General features: G+C 40.3%; 1 protein-coding gene across 5 annotated transcripts in view; it reads left to right on the forward strand.

The window, feature by feature from the left end:
• The window catches only part of GRIA1 (glutamate ionotropic receptor AMPA type subunit 1), a 185833-nt gene that overhangs the window by 128308 nt on the left and 33225 nt on the right, over positions 1–24300 (forward strand). For all 5 annotated transcript variants that reach the window (XR_012691416.1, XM_075210106.1, XM_075210108.1 and 2 more), the window contains exons 7-11: positions 6334–6501; positions 6923–7027; positions 12427–12537; positions 14482–14688; positions 18424–18794. Coding sequence is in view for 4 of the 5 variants with exons in the window: in XM_075210106.1 (XP_075066207.1) it covers positions 6334–6501; positions 6923–7027; positions 12427–12537; positions 14482–14688; positions 18424–18794 (962 nt within the window). In the remaining variant the exon portion in view is untranslated. The remainder of the gene's footprint in view (positions 1–6333; positions 6502–6922; positions 7028–12426; positions 12538–14481; positions 14689–18423; positions 18795–24300) is intronic.

The raw sequence follows: 24300 nt of genomic DNA on the forward strand, positions 1-24300 counted from the left end.
AGACATTTTTCACCCCATAGCCTGTATTTAGTAACGTTGCCCGTTTTCTTATTCCTACCTCCCTCATGCAGGGTCTGATGACTCACTGGATATACCTGTCATAATAGTTACAGCTTATCTAAGCATAACTCACAGCCTTATGAAACAAGCCATTTCTCTGCTGTTTAATTAGTTCTATGCTGAACATTCTAAAAGTCCCCAATCCAGTTTATGCAAATTAAGTAGCATATACAGTGAAAATATATATATATATATATATATATATATATATATATATACACATTTACATTGGTCGAATTGGACATTTAGAAGTGGCGGTATGGAAAATGTAATGGTAATGTAAGTGAATGGTGTTTGATAGTTTTACAAGGAAAGCAGGAGGAGAAGTGGCCTTATGACCTACTTTGCGCAAGTTCTTTCCGGGAGAGGGGCACGGCGGGAGAGCGGGAGGGTGCGGGGCACAGCCAAACGCATCATTTTGGCACCGCCCCGCAACGGAAATTACATATTGTCGCGGGGTCAGGGCCAAAATGCTGCGCTTCACCGTGAATCGCGTCATTTTGGGATGGCAGTAGTGGGATGCGGGAGATTTGCCTGCTTTCCCAGAAGTCCGTGAGACTGACCTGAATTTTGGTAGTCTCCCGGACATTCCGGGAGAGTTGACAAGTATGCTTATACCACCATATACACCCCCACTTCCACCACTATATATATATATATATATATATATTCATCTACGTGTTATTATGACCATTCATTTGCAATGGAAAGATTTGCAGGTTTGACATAATATTTTCAGTTTTCTGTTAATCAATATGACTTGGGGAAGTTCTTAGATTATATATTTGTATAGCTGAACGCAGACTATTACGTTATCCTCAGCCATTGCAGGACGAGAAGAGACTGGGTGCAGTGTTTTTTAATACTATTATTGTCAGGAAGTGAAGGAAAATGTCTTCCACCACGATCGCAATTTTATTTGAATTGTCTTCTCTTCCAATAAGCTTCAGAAACATAACCATATATATTTGTAATTGTTATTAGTATTTTCAGTTTAGTTACCCTTTAATATGTTTCATTTCTGCTGTTTGTCATTGGGGTTAAATAAAAGTCCAGCTAGACTTAGAGGTCTACTCGATAAGCTGCGATGAGCCAAATATCTGGAGAAAGCGGTCATGGCAGCTCTTCTTTCAATTGGTCACAGGGTTGAGTAACTTGTTTAACACTGATAACTGCAGTCCTCATAGACTTTTATGGGTCTGCAATGTGACCCAATTTGCTTTGCTTTTCACTGGCAGCCTTAAAAAACTAACACCATCTCCAGAGGGCATTAGCCAACCTTTCCAATGGAGTTTTTAGGACTCCATCACCACCAGAGAAGACTCCAACGCTGGGTCCCATCCCTATGCGCATGCGGGACCTTAGCCACACATGTGCAATAGCCACATGGTGGTAAGATCCTAACGTAGCCAGTGAAGGATTGTTTAGTTCATTTGGGAGGCGGATTGGACAGCGGTTTCTGAGCCACAGCAACTGTCCAATCAGCTTCATCAGTATAATGCACTGAATGGTATGGGCAGGAATCATTTTGTTGTCAGTTGCATGGGAAACTTTTGGTTCTGCCAGTTGAGAGATGACTTAGGGGTATAAAAGTGTGGTTGGACTTCTTAATTAACTAATGCAGATAAACAGTCAAGCTTTCCAGATGTTAGAAGGCCACAGCTTCCTGGTCTGCACAAGAACATCTAAAGAAGGGTATCCTCTTTTGCCAGGCTCCCAGATGTCCTCTAAAGCTAGTTACTGGATTCAGTTATGGTTACCACCATGCCATAAGACTCATTTTTATTGGCCAGATAGATAAAATACTGGCCATGTGGCAGTCCATGAGCCAGTGCCCTCTCAAATAGCATTACTACATTGCATGCACATTCCTAGAAACAGATCTTCCAGCAAATGTCAGTAGCTAAACCATACATTGGAGAAAATATGATGCTTCTAAATCAACATTTCTCTTTCAATGCCAGTGCTACTGCAAGGGTGCCTGGTGACTATGCTGGTCACTACAATTTACTGGAAAAGCAATCAATATTTGAAATAGGACTTCTGCCTAAAATCACCTGCTTAAAACTCAGAAAAACCGTTGCTGCCATTTGACAGATTACCTAAAGATGACCTAAAGATTGACACTCCAACCTTAGAGGTCGCTAAGGTGTATCGGTCTTTTATAGTCTTTTATAGGCACCAACAGTGTGTTTCTGCAGTTTTCAGGCTGACGTCCTATTTCAAGTATAAGAAGTTATCCGTTTACTTATTTGCCCATGGAGTTGTGTCTCTGTTGCCTGAGGATTCAAGTGAAATGGTGCCCTTCTCATCTCTTACACTAGGAAAAGTGGAGGTTTTGTCCATAGCGACCAATCAGATTCTAGCTATAATTTATCTAGCACAGTTTAGAAAATGATAACTACAATCTGATTGGTTACTCCAGTCAACACCTCCGCTTTTCCTTTTTAGAGTTTTTAGGAAATCTACCCCCCCAGGAATGTTGTCATGCCTAGATCATTAATACAGTTCTGCTTTTAATTTACAAAAAAAATGTATGATGTACCAAAGAAGGATTGGCCTATACAGGGCATTGATAAGGGAGGTTACGCTGACCCATGGGCGCCCAGCTGGAAAACACCGTTAACCCGAAATAAAAGTGTACAGGCTGGTGCTGGCGAAAATAATGGTCACAGTTTTATTTCTAAATCAAGCAACAAATGCAGGGATAGCGGTATGCAAGTATTTTTGCTTTTACACAAGTAGGATTTGCCTGTGCATCGTATTGATAATCCAAGACATAAATTTAAGCTGTTTGGGTCCTGTTCATAAAGGAGACTCTATTAACACCATGCCGAGTATAAGAGATTAATGGTTTGTTCTGTTACATCTGCACTAGCCCACAGGTGTCATCAATGAAGGAATCCAACAGTTCAAACCTGCTGCTCTAATTGGCATAGACTGTACATTTAAAAAAAGGAAAATTATAGAGAGAGATACAAAAGGCGATTTATGTTTGTCCAGAGGACGGTATCTTATGCAGTTGCAAGAGAGCAATGTCTGCAACCAGTGACATCATTTACCACTATTTCTGTGATAGCTGCCAGGCATTGGTTATTTCAGTGGTTTTTCAAATTATTGGCTGAAGAATCATGGAACCTTACTGAGGAACATTTATGAAATCTGTTGGGGTGTTGCCGATAGCAACCAACCAGGCGTTTGTTTTCATTTTGTAAACTGTACCGAAAAAAATGACATTGACCTTTTGGTTTGTCACTATGGGTCACACAGTATATCCTCCACGGTTATCATGGAACAGTTTTATATAAATGTTCCACAGTGAATGGTTTCCGAACAAAAAAAATTCACAAGCACCATACAAAAAGTTGTTTCTTCCTCTGTGTGACTCACAAGCCTCTGTTTGAACAGTGGCACCATCTTGGCTGGGTTATCAGAATGGTATCAGCTGTGCGTTGAGCACATTTTGGATGGGACATGGAGAATGCAGGATATAGTTATAGTATCGTGTCTAGTTCTGGGCAAAAATTAGATTTTGTTCTATTCTACAAAATATTCAAATGACTTTAATATGGTAGATGCATGAGGCTTTCCTATTGTAATGTTGGCAGACTCCTTTCAGTCAGGTGATCACACACAGGCACATGGCAGACACATAGGCACACTGGCACATAAAAGACACCCGTATTCACATCTTTTCGTCTCCCTAAAGTTCTCTGCTCATTTCGAGTGTGTTCTCGATGGTCACTGTCCAATCTAAAAACTTCAAATGGAAAGTCCACTAAAGGATAACACCTTTGTCTTCGGAACATCCGTGAGACAATTTCGCAGCGGAGATTTCTGTAAAATCTCCACTCGTTTTTCCTCACACCCCATAAAGGTGCGAAGACCAATGAGCAGAGATTTTTACCTTGCGCCACATTGCCGGCAATTGAATTTCCCCCTAAATATAAACTCAAATGGTTTTCACAGTTGTTTGCTATCTACACTGTTTAATAGAGTGTATCTAGCACTATACTTCAGCATCTCCATCATTAGGAATATGTAGTCTTCTGTCTATACTTAGAGAGGGCCAGATTAACCCGAGGTCTAACTGGGCTACAGCCCAGGGGCCTCGGGCATCCAGGGGGCCCTTGAAAGTGCTCAACGGCATTAATGATCGGGGCGGGGGCGCCCCCGGCCCGATCAGGGCTGCTGAGCGCTGTCACTGTAGTCCTTCCGCGGCACACAGTAATCTCCTTACTGAGGAGATCTCGTGATATACCACGGAACAAGGACATTATGAAAGTTTATAAAACATTCCCAAATATATAGGTAGCAGCCACCATAAATACCTAATTTATTTGACACTTTAGCTACACTCCCTGTGATATCATACAACAAGCAGTAGAACCATTTGAACCTTTATGGGGCAATATTTGTTACTCTGCACTGGTGGCAATGTTCTCTTTGTGTCTATGTGTCTGGCTGAGCATCATGGGAAATGTAGTTCAGCTACATCGACAGCTTCCCTTTCATATCATGCTGTACATCTTTAGACTCGCCGCTATGGAACATCAGCCTGCTACGCATAAAGTTATTTTTAACCATCTAATAGGCATCCATTATCGTCACCTAGCAAACTGTGCTAAGTGTTTAACCCCTGTATTTTTAGCACATCAGCCTTTTGGTAATGCACAGTTTATCAAACTCATGCAATCTGCAAAGACTTTGCTTACTTAGCAGCACAAGCACATCGACCCATTAAATTTTGAGATTGTTCTTTTAGGCATAGAGGTTAATGGCTTATATTCCCTTGACTGATTTCAATATCAAAACAAGGGAGTTCGGATATGTGGAGATATTAAAGGTAACTTACAAAAGCTCTAAACATAACGCTTCCCATGGTGTATTTGCCATTTTGCGTAAATGTTGTAGATTTTAAGCAAGGTTTTGCATCTTTTTGTAGGATAACATGCATCCCTACTTTCTGCACCAAAGGGTAAATCATACTTGCCAACTTTTGGAAATTTAATTCCGGGAGATCCCGAGCAGGGGGGCATGGTTGGAGGGCGGGAGGGGCGGGGCACAGCGAATCGCGTCATTTTGGCCCACTCGAATTTCAGGAGTCTCCCGGACATTCTGGGAGAGTTGGCAAGTATGGAGTAAATGCAGATGGGGTAGGGGAGGAAAGTGAAAAAAAGTTGAAATTAATTAAAAGGGAGTCGTGGTAAATTAGTAAATAGGATGGACTTTGAACCAACATTTTTATTCTACCATGCACATTTCTAGATCTGGAATTCGTAGGTGCAGATTGATATTTTCCGGTGGCCGATTCCAAAAGCGGAATGTGGAAGTACAGCTATTTATTAGTCACACTTATATGCACATTTACAATGATAAACCTCGCGCGCCTGCATGTTTTGCACGTTCATAAATAACAGCCATTAACCATTCAACAGAGCAGTATTTATGCAACCATTTGGGGTATTACTGGCTAGGCCTGCAAATTTGTTTCCTTGCCAGCAATGTTTTTATAACATTTTTCATTTTATTTTTTTAAATTTCACTTCTTCATGTGTATTTCCACTTACTCTGGACTATCAGGAAATTGTCACAAGTTTCAGAAACATACAGAACTGTCAGATAAGGTTGGCTAATGTAGCTAAACAACCTAGAGAACATCCATGCACATATTATGATCATACTTGCCTACATTTGTTTTCTGGCTTCCGGGAGATGCCGGCTGGGACGTGGGCGTACAGGGGGCGGGGTGCCGAGATCGCGTCATTTTGGCCCCGCCCCTTGACATGATGACGCAAATCGCGTCATTTTACAGCGGGGGCGGGGCTAAACGCCGCGATTCCGGGTGAATCGCGGCGTTTAAACCGAATTTTGCCGATCAGGGAGATTGCCACACTCGCCCGGGAGTCCGGGAGACTCTCGCAAAATGCGGGAGTCTCCCGGACATTTCGGGAGAGTTGGCAAGTATGATTATGATGCAATCATTACATTTCTGAAACACTGCCCCCCAACCATGCAGAACTATATATATATATATACATATATATATATATACAAGGCAACCTAGGTATATGTCTAGGCCTATAATTGACTGAGGGGGGTCATAGATAAACTAGATGATTTGAAATTACTTATTTGTTGCACTTAGTGACTGTTTTGACCTTAAATCAATTCTGGAAATGAATGATGTCTGTGCTAATGTAGAACATTTTGCATTTGCAGGATTTGTTGTGTACCAATTGGTGTTTAATGCTCTCTGTTTCCCTTGTGTAGTACACCTCCGCTCTAACTTATGACGGTGTCCGTGTAATGTATGAAGCTTTCCAGAACCTGAGGAAACAGAGGATAGACATTTCCCGTCGTGGTAATGCCGGAGAATGTTTGGCCAACCCCGCTGTTCCATGGGGACAAGGAATAGACATACAGAGAGCGTTACAACAGGTATGTATAAAACCTGCATAAAACAGAGTTATGGTAGCAGTAGATACCTATTAACATAATAATAAGAATGAAACTTACATTTTACCTTCTGGAGAACGCAAGCTGGGGAAAATAACAGACCACTAATTTGGTTTATGAGTTTGGTACTGTGGTCGAAGTGGAAATTTAGAAGGTGTGGTATGAACAATATAAGGGAAAGGAATATGATAGTTTTAAAACGAAAGCAATAGGAGAAGTGGCGGTATGGCATACCACCGTATATATTGTTATAGGCAAAAAACATAGTTTTATTACGTTTTACCTTTTTTTTTTTATCTCTCAAAGAGAGTTTATAACAACATTTTCCTATAATATTCATGTATTTGGTTAAATTTAGCTCTGTTTTATTATATTGTTGTGACTTGTGGTATCTTTTGATAAGGTTCGAATGGAAGGACTATCTGGAAATGTCCAGTTTAACGAGAAGGGGCGTCGGACAAATTATACATTGCACGTGCTGGAGTTAAAACATAAAGGTATCCGACAGGTAAGATTGTAAAACAAGGATAAAATTACATTTAAAGGTGGAGTGTTGCATATACAGCAAATATACCATGCATTATTAAACAAATAATTATAATAATAACATTTGAGAAAATAACTGACTGGTTTATCTAGTCTACGTAATATATTGCCTGTTTCACTATTTGCTTCATATTTTTATTTGAATGTTTTTTATTCGTTTTTTGCATGTGTTCTTTTCTGCATCTTTTTCTCCTAATAGCCGTTAGCTTGATTCATTATTTTTACTTATATTACTACAGTAATTCTGGTGATCTGCCAGTGGATTTGTGCGCATAAATACAGAACACAGAATAATGGGTAGATCTTGGTGGATTATGGGTATTATTCCTGTCAGGTATAATGTTTCTCCCTAACATTGACAGGATCTGTAAAAATGAGCAGTGCAGTGGAGATTCCATGTTAAACCAAACTTGCCTACTTTGAGGGATCCAGGAGATCCCTGAAGAGGGGTGTAATGGGAGAGCAAAAGGGGGCCGGGCATGGTGAATCGTGTCATTTTGACACCGCCCTTTGACAAAATCATCATTTTGTCACGGGGCGGGGCCAAAATGACGCGATTCACTATGAATCGCGCCATTGAGGCCCGTTGGGGACAGGATGCGGGAGAATTACCTGGAATTCTGGGAGAGTAGTTAAGTATGTACTAAACCCCTATTTTGGGAGAACTCACCTCTGCCAGAACCACAATCCTTCTTGTTCCAGCATTAAAATCTGTGGTTCAAATAGCACTGAGATATATGAGCCTATTTATCATCTAATCCCTGATTGAAGCAACGAAGGTGATTTTTCATTGTGGCAACAAAAAATCAGTCATCACTGTAGCTTGACAAAAAAATTATTGCAAAAAAAATTGTTTAAACATAAAATCAAAATGCATCAAAAAAAATTTTAAAGCGCTGTTCATTAAAAAATGCATTATTCAAAGCATTGTTTAACGATTTTAATCCAATGTCGCCATCCTGAGATACTTGTTAAATAGCTTTACCAGTGCAAAGGCAGCATTAACAGTGTTATCACTGGCCGTAACCCTTTCATGTACAGGGCACAACGAAAAACGAATTTTGATAAATCAGCCCTATGGTGTTGTCCAATCAGAGCTTGTGTTAGTAAGCGCAGAACAGTTTGACTTTGAACTGTTCCCAGTTGTGAATACTCCTGGGGTGCTGATGGGGAATGAGTGCTCCCAAGCGGAAGGAGTCCCTAACATGGCAGCTCAATGGTTCTGATACTTGTGGGATGAGAGTTGTTGGCTAAAATATAGGTTTCAGATGGAGTTATTGTTATTATTGTTGTGGATTTGTAAAGCCCACACGTGCTCCGCAGCGCCGTACAGTAGGGAGAACAGGACATAAATAAAATAAGGACATACAAGGTAGACAAAATAAACCAGACATAAAAACAAAGAGTATGAAGGACCCTGCTTATCAGAGTGCTTACATTCACAGTGGAAGAGGGCACAGCTGAAAAAAGAGGAGCAAGTGTGGCTCAGAGTGGAGATTGGGACAGTTGTGAGTGTCCACTAGTGTGAATAGTATTATTGGGGATAAGGTAAGCTCTATAAACAGATGGGTTTTCAGAGAGTGTCTTAAGATTTTAAGGCTGTAGAAAAGTCTGACTGGCCGTGGTTGAGAATTCCATAAGTGGGGAGCAGCATGGGAGAAGTCTTGTAGGCGGGAATGAGAGAATCGATAAGAGTTTTGGTAGCATGTTGCACAAGAAAAGGGCGTATTCTGCCAAAGGTGGAGTCGACAGGTCTGGGAGAGAGACTGGATGGTGTTATTTGACCGTCGGGGAGATTTGAGAGGAGGTGGTGGGGCAGGAGGGAATATGATAAGCTCTGTTTTGAACATTATTTTATATGTTATCTATTAAATTTCAGATTGTTCCCAAATAAAAACTCATTCTGAGCATATATGCAGATAATAAATACTGACAAGTGAACCAATCACATCTGCAACTCAGGATCAATTTGTGAAAGTAATTTCTTTCTTCTCCTTTAATATCTCGCCTGATAAGTTGTCAAAAAGTGGCACGTGCAAAGAAAACCTCCTGCCTGTCATATACAATTTAAAATATCATCAATTTTGTAAAGAAGCTGAGAACGTCTACATTAATATTTGTAAGAATTTTTTGCATCTTTTAACACTACCGGCTCTGAGCCTTATTTCACCCGTCTCCTGTTCTTTGTGCCATTGTCCAGTGACTCTGGTCCCTGTATCTGGACAGCTCCTGTAATAAGGAGTCAGCTTTTCCCAATACCAAACTCTAACAGAAAGTGATTGGAAGCTGCTTACACAATAAGGCTTTCACATTGCATTAGAGTCATCTGTTCCTGTGCATTCCCTTCCAGCAACACCACAAAGGCGTTATTTATGAAATCATAATAACAGTTGTCCGGTACACGTGTCCTGTATCGCTATCGGTTATATGGTGTTATAGCGCTCATTCTTTTTAACAGAACAACCTTTTTTATTTTTTATGTTGCTGATCATACACCGTCTGTCACCTGCACTAGGCCATGAGGAATTAATGTGATGTAAATATGAACTATAGACAGGGCCATGTCTTTCATGTGACGAGGTGAGAACCTTATCTCAGGCAGGTCAACTCTAGAGGAGGCCATGACGAGATTCTCGCCCTCCTCCCTGGCCCCTATCTTACGCCCCTCCGCCTTGCTTCGGTCACCACCTACATTCTGCAATAATTCATTGCAGTGGAGGGTAACACTAATCATCTGAGCTGCTTCCTTCATTTACAGTCTTAGCAATCCTAACATGATTGGCCAGGTCAGAGCCGTAACTTAGAATTCTAGCGCCCGGGGCGAGAAAGAAAAATGCCGCCCCCCTAGTCCTCAATTTTAACCAAATTAACCTAAAATATTCCTCAATTGTGCACCCCTTCAGCGTTGCTCCTTGGGCGGTCGCCCCTTTCGCACAGCCCTAGTTACGGCCCTGGGCCAGGTATAGGGACATGAGGGGAGAAGACTTGTCCCTTTCTTCTGTCCCTATTAGTCACCACAGTCCTATTTCAGTGATCCAGCAATCATTCATTGTCACACACAGCAAGCGACCACCTCATATGAAAGATATGTGATCACCTTATAAGTCAATGTCTATACAGACTGATTTTCAATGGACTTTTGGGCATTTGTTTAAACTGGCTGGCAACCGTGCTAGATCCACTGAAAATCACTCCAGTGTGTAACCAACATAAGGTACATAAGTTATACATGCCATGCGGTTTGAACTGGTCATTAACGTGAACATAGGGACATTTGGTGGGTCCCAAATGGGTGTCTATAGCATGTTTAATGCAAGGAAAATATATCAGAAGGGATTTTATTGGCCCCTTGTAACACACAAAGATGAAACAAGATCACGCTGTAGATAATTCTGTATTTTTTGTACTACGTTAAATATGTAATTTACAGCTCTACAGTGGGCCCTTGTAACTGGATTTACTGACACTTCACACCATTCTGTCCACCCCTCCTCCATGTATTGAAGGGATTTTTAGTGTGATTCATGGAAGGTTAACAACCCAAGGCAATGTCTCTTCTGAACAATGCTGTCCTAGGCAAAAGGCCAATTCAGGCCTTTGTGATTACAAACGGCCACACACCCTTCTCCTTTTGCCTACACAGATTACCTCTCTTGGGGCAGTAGGGGGCTGAGTATTTTGGAAGATGTTTCGCAATAGCTAAGCAGGAGGTGATAGTCTATTAGAAAAGAGGTTTTAATAACAATATATTCTAGACAAGAGTTTTTCCTACTCTTACAACTAGACCATTGGGTGTAATACACTTGTCCTGTTTTGTTGAGAGGACAATATAGAGGTATGTACTGCAGGTGTGGGTAGGTGGCTAGTAGTTCTGAAAGACATTATTATTATTGTTTAAAATAACAGACGCAAGTCCCACCACGGCCTGATTAAAGGTTCAGGCCGTCCTAGGCTAATATACTCATAGCGCCCTGTTGCCTTCCGCAACAGAAAGTAGGTAAAAATTAACATCTTTATGTTCCCGTGATTTAGAACCACAGCTCCAGTTGGCTTTTGGAAAGGGTCACGGCAATCTTTGTCACTCATTTAGTTTTCATTAAAATCAGAACTGTATAGCAGAATGGAGGCGCAAATGAGCGCTACTGAGGGTGAAGATTTCAAAGGGGGCTGTCGCCGCCCTTGTCTTTCCTACTCAGTTATCCTCAAGCACACCCCAAGGATGACTCATTGTCTTCAGCCTTTATCATGGGAATATGTCAAGATCACAACCTTGCTACATTTTTCTTTCATGTGTTACTTTTATTTTGGAGAACTATTTGCTTATATTTTAAAATGAATTTCAGTTTATGCCTCTATCCTTGTCATAATTTTGCACCCCCAACATTTTTGCGCCCCCCCCAAAAGCCTTGTACTTTAGGCTACAGTCTAGTCAATCTATTGGATAATCAGGCCCTGAGTCCCACCTTACCTTTATGTTATTTAAAGTGTTTTTGAGCCTTTATTATCTGCTTATCAGAAACATGATGTTTGTGGAACATATCTCATTGGGTGCCGACAGTTTTTCATTTGCATAACCAATGGCATCAATCGATAGACTTGCCTTTGAGATTTTTTTTCTGTTATACCAGAGTTGCCTTACTTCATCTTGGTCTCTTGACTGATGCTAAATATCTTTTCACCAGAGTGTCTTTTATTTTCGTCCACATATCTTTCTTTCTGAATGGAGAGGAGGTAACAACCAGATAGTAATTTGGCATTGATTAAGAGTGCTTTGACAAAACTATCTGGAGGTTTCCAATCATTCGGGTTTATTGTTTAAAAGATTGGAGAGGCCATCTCAGTTTTAAGCACATTTACAAACCAACATATAATAGCAAATGAATCTCTGGCATAGTATTTGGATAAAACTACCTGTGCAGACAGCAATACTGTAACAAGAATTAGATCAATAAAAATGAAATCCAGTTGTAGTCAAACTTGATAGATTGAAGTCTTTTTAAACTTTAATAACATTTTAAACAAGCAGAGGACTCTACAAGATTATTTGTACGGATGCGATCGTACTCATTTTAATGGCCCTAAAACTGTCTCTTATTTGCAGACAGTATTAAATCATCTTGTAAAATACACCCACATACAATATTCTCCCTACACAATTATAAACCAACAGAGGAAACGCTGATTTATTGCACAATGCTATAAATCTGTGACAAGGATTTTTTATTCTCACCTGTATGGGAAATTCTGACTAACACGAGAGCTGAGTACTGTGAATTAAAAAATTCACTAGCATGTTTAATGGTCCGGAACAAAACGAAGCGAGATGTTCATTGACAATAAATTTTCTTTTCTAATTAACAGATTGCTACTTGGAATGAAGATGATAAACTTATCCCATTAGCTACCGATGCCCAAGCAGGGAATGAGACCATAGGGGTCCAAAACAGGACGTACATTGTTACCACCATATTGGTATGTATATTGTTGTTTAGTAAGTTTTTCAAGCTTTGAATTTTTACCACTTTGTCTTCTCCCTATGGGAGAAAATGCACAATGGTGGATTGAATTGAAATTCATGAGAATGCAGCTTATTCATTTATGAAGTAACTCATGAATATGTTAGGTCTCACGAATCTTAGGCAGGCAGGTCCTCAATGATGTCAGTGCTTCATAGCATATTGATAGGTTTCATACAGGACCAGACTTGTCCAAAGGCCCCCCTAAGCCCCTCTGGGAAGGAGCATTTTATTTAGAGGACTTCGGTCTCTCCTGGGGAAGCTTCCTTCAGCTTGCACAGTAGCCATCATCATCATAATTTATTTGTATAGCGCCACTAATTCTGCAGCGCTGTACAGGGAACTCACATCGGTCCCCGTGTCAGGATTCTCAATATAAAACCACGGAAAGAGCGTAATGAATGAAGTGTTTTTTTATTAAACACCGGTAGCAAAGGTTTCAAGATGCAGGACGGTAGGGCATGGCAGAAATGGCAAAAGAACTCATTAAAAAACATATGCAGAGGGCGATGGTTTGCAAGACTTTATCACGCTGTAGTGAAGATGACACAGTAGGTGTGACGGTCTGCGGAGCAAGGCACTGAAGATAACGGACACAGGGTGCGATGATCTGCAGGACTTTACCACAAGGTAGTGGAAATGAGGCACTGGGTGTGACAGTCTGTGATTAGATGGGCTGGAAACTCAGAGAACAGGTTGCAATAATCTGCAGAGCGATACCACAGGATAATGGAGTAGACACAGAGGCTGTGATGATCTGCGGATAGATGTGCTGGAGACTCAGAGAAGAGGTAGCAATAATCTGCAGAGCATTACCACAGGATATTGGAGTAGAAACAGTGTCTGAGATGATCTGCAGATAGATGTGCTGGAGACTCAGAGAATAGGTAGCAATAATCTGCAGCAAACAGGAGCCAGGGAACAGGACATCTGAACAGGAGAGTAGGCCAGAAGATCAATCAGGATAAGACAGGGGAACAGGCTTCCAGGTATAACAAGGCAGCTTTGGCAGATGAGAGAGTAGTCTCAGTACCACAGTAGCTACTTTGGTGGAACATGGTACTACAGGCAGGATACATCAATATACAAAGGTCTAACATAGTTCCTGGCAGACAAGAGCTGCAGGATGCAGATCGTGACACCCTATTGGAGCTTACAGTCAAAATTCCCTAACATACACACACACACAGACCGAGAGAGAGACTAGGGTCAATTTAATGGCAGCCAATTAACCTACTAATTTGATAGGCTGCTATCAAATTGACACTAGTCTCTCTGTGTATATATTAGAGAAATTAGACTTTAAGCTCCAATGGGGCAGGGACTGATGCGAGTGAGTTCTCTGTACATCGCTGCAGAATTAGTGGTGCTATTCAAATAGCTGATGATGATGATGATGATCTGTGAAATTCCTTTCCTCACACAACAAGACTTTCCCCTGTGCACCAAACCTTCTGGCATGCTCCTCAAATTCCCCAACCACCTTCTACAGAGTTCAAGCTAAGCTAACAGAACAAGCAGAATGACTAGGTAGACCCCAGGACACTGAGGAAACCAAAGTACTATATTATTTGAAAATGAAGTGGTGCGAGCTGTCTGATGACCTCTCTCATCTTCTATTCATTCAAGGCTGAAGGTTACCTTATGTTAAAATGAGCTGAAGAGAGTTTTATATTCTTGACATGACTACACTTTAGGTGAGATAAACCAATATTCTAATCCATGTGGACAAAGGAGTTTGCCATGTATTCTAGCCCATATAGGCGAGGGGACAACTCCTTCAAATCTGCTATCACAACATCTTCTGCAATGTCTACCTAATTTATTTGGCCAGATATTGATTCCTCTCTACTCACTGGTAATTAACACAGCTTTTTTGGTTTTCTCTTCCTGTCATTAGGAAGCTCCATACGTCATGTACAAAAAGAATGCTGACGAATTTGAGGGCAATGATAAGTTTGAGGGTTACTGTGTGGAATTGGCCTCGGAGGTTGCCAAGCATGTGGGATTCAAGTACAAACTGGAGATCGTAAAGGATGGGAAGTACGGAGCTCGCGATTCAGACATGAAAGCATGGAACGGAATGGTGGGGGAGCTGGTGTACGGAGTATGTATACAGAATTTTACTATAGCAAGTAATCTCTGGTCTTATGACTTCTCAAGTACATATCTATCATACAGAGCTTTATATGGATTGTCTCCAATTTGATTTATGATATGAAGCTAAAACCACATTTATAAATATATTATATGATGTCTCAATATAAACAATAAAATCTATTTTCTTATAGACAGGAATTTTAACGCACATTGCATGCAAGAAATGGCAAACTATGTAAATGCATTTTAATGTAAAATATATAAAAGGCAACTAAATCCAAAATTGAAATCTGCATGTATGAATTCTCCTTATGTTTCTAACTAAACTAGTTTTATCCCCAAAACTCTAAAACACTAAGAATGAAGGATTTACTAAAACCACAGTGAGGTTTACTTTGTGGTTTCAAAATGCCATATATTGAAGAGGACAGGTATAAATTTCATACCACCACTTCTAAATTTCCACTTTGACCGCTGCTTTGCACATATGAAAAAGTAAAGTGTACCATATAGATAGCTGCATGGTACTACTTGTGCTTTATACCACGCTGTATAATATTCTCCTCGTATCTGTTTTAGTCTGTATAATAATCTATATAATAAGCTAACATTTATTTAACATGAGTAGTTCACAGCGCTACTGAAGGCTATACCTCCTACCATACCTCCCACCATACTTCCTATCGGGACTTGTGTAAAATGGGGATGTGGCCACATCACAATGGGGTCGTGGCAACACACCTGGGGGTGTCCTTAGCTCTTTTGAAGAGCTAGGTCTCCTCCCCTAAAATTCCACACCTGTCATGTAAAAATATATATACACAATGGTGAAAGTGGGCTGGTATATGGTATGCCCCACCGCCACTTCTCCTACTGCCTTCATTGTAAACCTTCAAATTCCATTCACTTATTTTTTCCATACCACTACTTTTGAATTCTGAATTCCAACCTCGACCACTGTGTGTATATATGTGTGTGTATATATGTGTGTGTATGTGTGTGTGTGTGTGTGTGTGTGTGTGTATATATATATATATATATATATATATATATATATATATATATATATATATATAAAATCAGTGGTAGTCACCTTTAGGCATGTGAAAAACACAGACTTGCGTATACACAGGCACAGCACAGTTCCGATGTGAGTAGAGCCCGACACTTTAAAATGAAGTCACTTTCAGCCACAAACTTTACCATACCAGGGTTAGGGTTAAGATTAAAAGTCATACTTACATTACATGATCGTACCGGGTCCGATGCATTGTCGCTTTAAATATGCACGTTGCGGTTCAAAGTGACGTCATTTTAAAGTGTTGGGCTTCCTCACATCAGAACTGTGCTGTGTCTGTGTATACGTAAGTCTGTGTTTTCCACATGTCGCTGTGTTTAAATTCAGATCATTTATGTCACTGTATATATATATATATATATATATATATATATTCATCTGTTGAAAATTGAAAAGTAGTAGATTCGTAATTGACACCATGAGGGACAAGGAGACATAGATTAAAGGTCCCATTTGCAGAGTTGATGAGGCCAAATAACATTTCACCTATTACCAAATAGTGAAACTCAAGCTGGGAAAGCACTGTATATATATCAGTTTTTTGGCAGCCTCTCATTGAACCTATTTAACCTTAGGTTCTCCATCATTCTGCAAGATTGAGATTGATATTGTAGAGATACAGTATGTATGCTTGTGTATAAATATTATACACGTGTGCATGTTTTATTACCTTACTGTAAAATAAAAAACAGATTAAAAATCACAACCTAGTGCTTTAATATGAACCCATGTTACTATCCATATAATATAATGTACAATCAATGTCACAGCAAAGTCATTTTATAGACCGCTGTTCGGAGCAGAAATAGAATGTGGTATGACACTGTTAGACTAGACCAATCACCTATACACAGTTGAGGGAACCAGATTAAGTACTGAACACATATTCAGCCTAGTAATTCACTGGGAACCAGTGAGATCTCCGATGCATGAGGCACGTAGTGCCTCATACCTCAGTGATCTCATTAGTTCCTAATGAATCAATAAGCCATATTCGCGTGAATATTAACCCCGCCAACAAAGTGGCTGCATCAGCTGTGTGCAAGTGAAAGGCCGCCTTTAATACCAGTGAACCAAATACTGACTTTCTGTTGCTGTGACAGAATATAAGATGAAGAATGAGAAAAAACTGCATCACCTGCGGGGTAAAGAATTTACTTCTGCGGGGGCATCCCTGCAGCAAAGAATGGGTTAAAATGAAAGGAAATTTCTCCAACCCCCTACAGCTTTTTTTCTTGCGTGCAGATTCCCAACAGGAGACCATAAGGGAATGGAGAGGCTGAATGCTTTATTTATTAATTGAGTTTACATAGCCAACTGGAGATTATACAGTGCTGTCTGATTCCTATCCTCTCCCCAAAGTCTGCTCAGAACGTCTTCCCTCCCTCCCCACATTTTTTTTTCATCTGCCACCCTGCAGCTATGGACATGTTCTTGCTTACCTCCCTCGATGGGAGACGGTAACCATAGCAACCTCTGTATGGTTCCTGGGTTCCGGCCTGCAGCCATATTGATAACCTTTCCCATTCTCACATGCTCTGTCTTATTGGGTGTAGAATTTCAGCACTCATCTTTGACAGTGAGCCTCTCTGCAAGGGTATGCATGTCCTTTGGTGACCAGATCCAAGACCCCTTAACAAATCTAAATTACTCTAAATCATAATATCTCACATACCTTTCAAGCTGACCACAAATCTGCTGTTTTTGGAACATGGGTCATAGAAAGTTTTTTTCTTTGAGGTGGAAGTGCACGATTAGTCTACGTTTAAAGAAATAAAAGTGGGCTATTTACAACAACAAAACATTTACAGGAACCTTTAAGTGCTATAACACTATACCTATATTATCATCATCAATATTTTTTTGTATAGTACCACTAATTCTGCAGCGCTGTACAGAGACTATTTGTCACTAATATCAGTGCCTGTCCCATTGGAGCTTACAGTCTAAATTCCATAGCAAACACTAGGGGCAATTTGATAGCAGCAATAGCAGTGGGAGGAAACCCACGCCAATACGGGGAGAACATACAAACTCTACACAGATAAGGCCATAGTCAGGAATCGAATTCATGACCCCAGCGCTTTGAGGCAGCGGTGCTTACCACTAAGCCACAATGCTACCTATAGATTACATAGATTATAGATGCTTGATAGCTACTTATATAGTTTTCACTTATGGATAAGGCTTTCACAGTCATTGTACATTATTACATATAGGGGTATATTTATTAAACGGTGGGTTTGAAAAAGTGGAGATGTTGCCTATAGCAACCAATCAGATTCTAGCTGTCACTTATTTAGTGCATTCTACAAAATGAAAGCTAGAATCTGATTGGTTGCTATAGGCAACATCTCCACTTCTTCAAACCCGCAGTTTAGTAAATCTAGCCCATAGACTACATATACTACTGAGCAATATGTACCATCGATCGTTATTGTTAAACAGCAAAAGATCATAATTCCGCAAACAAATTGTGAGATCTAAAAAAAAAATAATTATATTTTGTGCAGAATACATGTTTACATTTTCCTTTAGCAGCACACTGTCTTTGAAACAGAAACCTGTGGTGGTGATAATTGGATATTACCAATGTTGGTTACACAGTAATATGGTCCAAAGCCTGTTTGACAGAATGTTAATGACTTGTCTTTTTGTCTCTAGAGAGCCGATCTGGCAGTTGCACCTTTGACAATTACACTAGTCCGTGAAGAAGTTATTGACTTTTCCAAACCCTTCATGAGCTTGGGCATATCCATCATGATCAAGAAACCTCAGAAGTCAAAGCCGGGTGTTTTTTCCTTCCTGGATCCCCTTGCTTATGAAATCTGGATGTGCATTGTCTTCGCCTATATTGGAGTTAGCGTGGTTCTGTTTTTGGTCAGTCGATTCAGCCCATACGAGTGGCACAACGAAGAGTTTGAGGAGGGAAGAGACCCACCCTCCACGGACCACTCTAATGAATTTGGAATATTTAATAGCCTCTGGTTCTCCTTGGGAGCGTTTATGCAACAAGGGTGTGATATTTCCCCCAGGTGAGTCTGATGGACATGTGTCAAACAATGCTTTATGGATGTGCAGAACACTTTCACAATGCATGAAGTGGAGCCTATAAAGGGTAACTCTGCCCACGTATAAAATATGCACAACTATGTTTAAATAAAATATAGTTACTACTGGGACTATTTGCATATTTGCATTTGTGTGATATTTAACAGTAAAGTCACTTAAAATGAAGCTGTGGATGGAAGCCATTTATTAACCGAAGAACTCAGTTAAGCGGTTTGCTTTGAAGTGCTGTGTATTAGGTATATAGATCGTATGACTTATTTTGGGCAGCAACATGGTGATTTATTACTCTAGCCACTTTGACGATAATCCAACAACTTGATTTTAACCCTGCTAATACTGTTCTTTTTGTTGATGGCAAATATCATTCATAGATAGCTATTGTGTAAATTTGATGTTTCATTGGCTCTAATCGGTTGTCTTTATGGCATATAGTCTATTGTGATCTTGAACATTTCTTTCAATGTGTGCTTGCTGTAAAAGAAACATTCGTTTTAAGCTGAGCTCTCTAGATATAAAAGAGTTAATGACTTAATCTAATGAAAACTGCAGCCTGGAGGACTGCACTGAGAATATGCTGCGTATTACAACTGAACTATAGAATTTCTCTAACACGTTCAGTTTTTTACATTAAAATATGGGTAACATGCAGCTATTACCCAGGAGGTCCAAGCAGCCTGAATACAGATAACTGATAGTGTGCCAGGGAAGGAAGAGCAAGCTCAGTATTACCATTAACGTTACCAGGGAGAGATACATTTATATCCCTCTTATAAATGGGATGTAGCAGACGTGTCAAGCTCGCTGCCCGCGGGCCAGAAGCATGTTTTTTTGCGGCCTCACATTACTATTTTATTCGGTTAAATGACTTAAAAATGACTTAAAAATTCACTGACTATGGCAGAACAGTTTGTTTGAGAGTTCTGTCAACCTTAACCGTCTATTGCGCTCGTCTCCCTCCACTCACGCTGTATGTTGTCGTACGCAGTCAGAACTGTGCACTTTCATAATTCAAGCGAAATGCTTGGTACTTGGTAATCTGTGACTGTTTGTACTCAAAACATTATCATTATTCATTTGGTCATCTGGTTTCCAAGTACATTTATAGGACAGTTTGTCAATTGCCTATCCAATGTAGTACCCGTTTGTGCCGACGATGGTTATTTATTTCTTTTTAGTTTTCTTGCGGCCCACATAATCTTAAGCTTTTATTATTAGGCCCAATAGGGATTTTGGGTTTGACATGCCTGGTCTATATTGTACATTTTCCACATTTGGGGTAGAAAACATATGTCACATATTATCATTATTATTGTACAGGCTTGTCCAACACTCAGATCAGAGTAGGGCTGGCCAATTTTAGCCTGGGGGGCAAGACTTGAGCCTATTTTAAAGGAAAAAAATGTAGTTGGCCCAGTGACCCAGCCCAAGGTAGCCCACTATGCGACCGGCCTGGCCCCCCTGCACCCCAGCCCCTATATTTTAAACATAGGTGATACATAATTATATAAGGGGTGGGAGGCAGAGAACAGTGGACCTTTCAGGTCTTCTTAATTATTTTTTGTTCCTTTAACAAACCATGAAAAATACATATATCATAATCAGAGTGTTATCCATTTTAATGGAACGTCTAACTATTTTTTCTCTGCTGTTGATAAAGGCATTTAATCTAGGTCATCGGACCAACACTAAAGAAGTTATTATTAATATAGTAGATGGTAATTGCTTCTCATATACGGCAACTTGTATGAATTCTTCAGTGGCTAAACTCTTGTCATAACCGTATGCTGAAGCATTAACACCAGCTCATAGTTCATTTTAATTATTGGGAGAATGCTGGCAACGCTACAACTTCTTGAGCTCCCACAGAGACCACTAATAATGTTTGTGTGGATACCCTGGAAAAAAAAAAGCACACAGTGTCTGTAGATGGCCCAACGCTGAATCTATACTCTGCGGGGAATGTTCTGTACTCCTCTCGCCTCGCTCTCTCTCTGTTTGTAAAGGAATGGAGTACCCCCTCCGCGTACAAATTCACAGCGCTGGATGTAGACAAAGAATGGGCACAGCGTGGGCAGCCTCAGTGAAAGGCTCTCCCACCCACCTGCATGCATAAACATGCATGCTAAAGCTAATCACTATGCCTTATGCCTGCACTAAGGGGCACAGTGTTAATTAAATCTCAGGCAGCTGAAAAGAATATGACTCTCAGACATTGCGAGAGCTGCGGGGCTTCTGGATTTTATGTATTTGTAAAGGTCAACTCCAGATGAGGGATTTTGGTGTTGAAATTGAGTTAGACAGTCGTGGAAAAATGGGAGATGAACCGGTCGTACCTTAAAGTAAATAAATGTATTCTGGATTCCTAAGCATGATTTTACACACTTTTATGCTCCGTGTTTAATGTGTGCATAAATAAAAGCAAATTGTAAATTCAATGGGGGAGATTGAATTCCCAGCGTTGTTCTTTAGAACAACGCGGGCCGTGCACAATTACCGTTACTACGGTAACTGCTGCACATTATTACCGTTACTACGGTCATTCCAACACTGATTTCTGCTCGCGGCGCCCTGAGCCGCCAGCAAAAATCTTTTACAATTACCGTAGTAACGGTAATAATGCACGGCCGGCGTTCTATAGAACAACGCGGGGAATTGAATATACCCCAATGTTTCAAGAACATAACAGACTTAATAATGCAAAGATTCATTGCACCTAGGATTACATGTTCATTCAATATAAAGATGTATCTTGTAACATTCACATATATAAACATCCCAATATATTAGATATTGTTAACAACCTTCTCAGAGCAAAATCAAAAGGAATCTTTTCCCACCTCTCCTTCCTACTTTTCTCTTTTCTCTGTGATAAATTCCACCAATCCCTCCACCAGATGCTCCTATCTGTTGGAGCAGATAAGGTTCAGTGATAGAGCCTTGGTGTACCCCAAGGCTATATCCTTGACCTATGTTCAACTTACTCTACCTCTCTTAGGAATCTGACATCTTTCTCCTAGCACTGATATAATCTTTTCTCCCACAAAACCACCCATGTATTAGTTAATATTTCTAGCCATTTGTTCATGGGGGCCTCAAAACTGGCTGAAAAATCAAGCCTATCAGGATTTCCCATTCCTTCCCTTGTCCTGCATGTTGGTTCCTATTATCTTTCGTCCAATCAATAGACAGCTCTAAAATACACACATTTGTCCTGCAGGATGCCACCAACCTCATGGTCTATGCTTTCATATTTCCCACTTTGACTAATGTATCTGCCTTCTAACTGACCTCCCACAGTCAATCAATCAAGAATGCTACCACTGGACTTTCGTACACAACCCACCACTTCTCATCTGCTACTTCAGTCTATGGCCGACCATAACTTAGAGAAGAAAATGTAAGGCGCTGACCTTAACCTATATATCCATCCACAAAACTTGTCAAGCATTCATTTCTGATTTCACTCATAAATATTCTCCCAATCGTCCTCTATGGTCTTCAATTTTCCTCCTTTTTCATATCCTCATCCTTGATGGTTTCAAAGCTTTATTGGCACAGCTCTATATCTCTGAAGCTTGCTACAATGCTCTGTCAGACTCGCCTCCACCACCAGAAATGTCAAACTTTTATTTAAAATCCACCTCTTCTAAAAAAACAAATCCTATCCCTTTTATAGATGACTGCTATCTTCCTTTACATATGATAATACTATCTTGCATTGTTACTTACATCCTACAATATTCCCTGTATTTTCTCAATGTCTTATATGATCAGTCCATAACACAAGCAGCCAATACAGTACAGTATTGTCTGCTTAATATGTTGACACTTTATAAATAAAGAATAAGAATAATTTTATACCGGAAAAGCCCAAAATGATTGCACTATAGCCAGGTCCGCTGAGTAATCTTGGGTACTCTAATTTTGGCAAAAGCTGTTTGTCATGAATGCCAAGTTTTGAAGATCTGGATCAGATCCCTTTAGTTAGCTTAGTAGACAAGTAGTTGAAGCTGGGGGCCTTGAGGAAGCTCCTGCACATCTGGGCCTTACCCAGAGGAGTGGCACGGCTTCTATGGATACTGGTGGCCTGAGACACAAACTCAGAACTTAAGACTGAACTCAGAACTGGAATTTGCAGCAGCAGACTCAGGACTGGAACCGATCATGGGACACACAGGACTGAGACCTGCACACAGGCACACAGACCTGCAACCCACTACATGCAGCCTAGAAAAAGTGTGACCATCCGGACCAATAGGAATTTACTGGTCCACTCGTTCATATAATCTGCCTCCACCATGATCACCACCACCAGACACCCAAAGGAGTCCCAGGCCCCGGTACTTTATACCTGAACACACACACAATCTTGGCACTCTGACTACAGTTAAGCAAAATGTGGCTTTTTTGCTGTTGTGGAACCAAAAGTTCCATAGACTGGCTGTGCTAGGGTATGCTGGAACTCATAGATCTACCGCAGGAGGAAAGCTTCAGGTGGCCTAATCTGTACAGATGATTTAACCAAGTTCAAAATTAAATGAAACTTGGCAGATTCGATGGTCTCAAACTTGTTTGTAGTTCGCTTGTGCTTTGGGAGTGGTTCAGTCTAAGGTAACCACATGATAAACATGTCTGTCAAACATGCTAGATGTATGGAGAACATGCTAATCGAAAATGCACATCAAGCATGTTAAACAAGTTACATATGCGTTGAGCATGTTCAACATTTGACAACTGTGTTATATGTATGTTGCAGACAATCATAGGACAATGATAGCAGATAAGTTTCGAACTTACACTTTGATTCGGCTAACAAGTTTAAGAGCGATTTACGCGTCTATACTGATCTGCACTACAACTTGTACTAGTGCGTACTCCCCGGCGATGTAACATTGCAGATTCCTCTTCACCCCCTTCCACGTTGAGCTACCGTAGTACCTGAAAATGTTCAGAGGAACATCGCGGCTAATTGAATATGCCCCTAAATGTCTGTCTTCAGTTCAGATTAATGTATCAAATGCTTTTATTTCCGCTGCTAAATTATAAGCGTAGGTTCAATTACAGCATATGGAACTCAGGCAGAATGGTAATCTTTTTTAATTATGTTTTAGTAGAACATTTCTTTATTCCCATGTTTTACATTCATTTTGTGCTGAAATGATCTGCTCGGGAAGTGTACTGTCTTGAACTTAATGAAAGTTGACAAAAGATATTAAAGTTGACAGAAGTTTTCCAAGGAATCTTAATTACTTTCACAAGGTCATGTAATTGGGGTAGTAATATAGCTACATATTATCCCACTTACTCCAATCTAGTAATTATTTTAATTTATTTTAGGACACTACTCATACATTCATGCCTGCCAAGCAGTATTTCACATATGGCTTTTTGCATGGTTATTCCTCCGTACACATGGGCATGACTATACCCATATCAGTCTATGTGAGTGCCATGGGGCCCGTCCGCACA

Source organism: Mixophyes fleayi, chromosome 4 (genome assembly GCF_038048845.1).
Source record: "Mixophyes fleayi isolate aMixFle1 chromosome 4, aMixFle1.hap1, whole genome shotgun sequence".
Classification (NCBI taxonomy): domain Eukaryota; kingdom Metazoa; phylum Chordata; class Amphibia; order Anura; family Limnodynastidae; genus Mixophyes; species Mixophyes fleayi.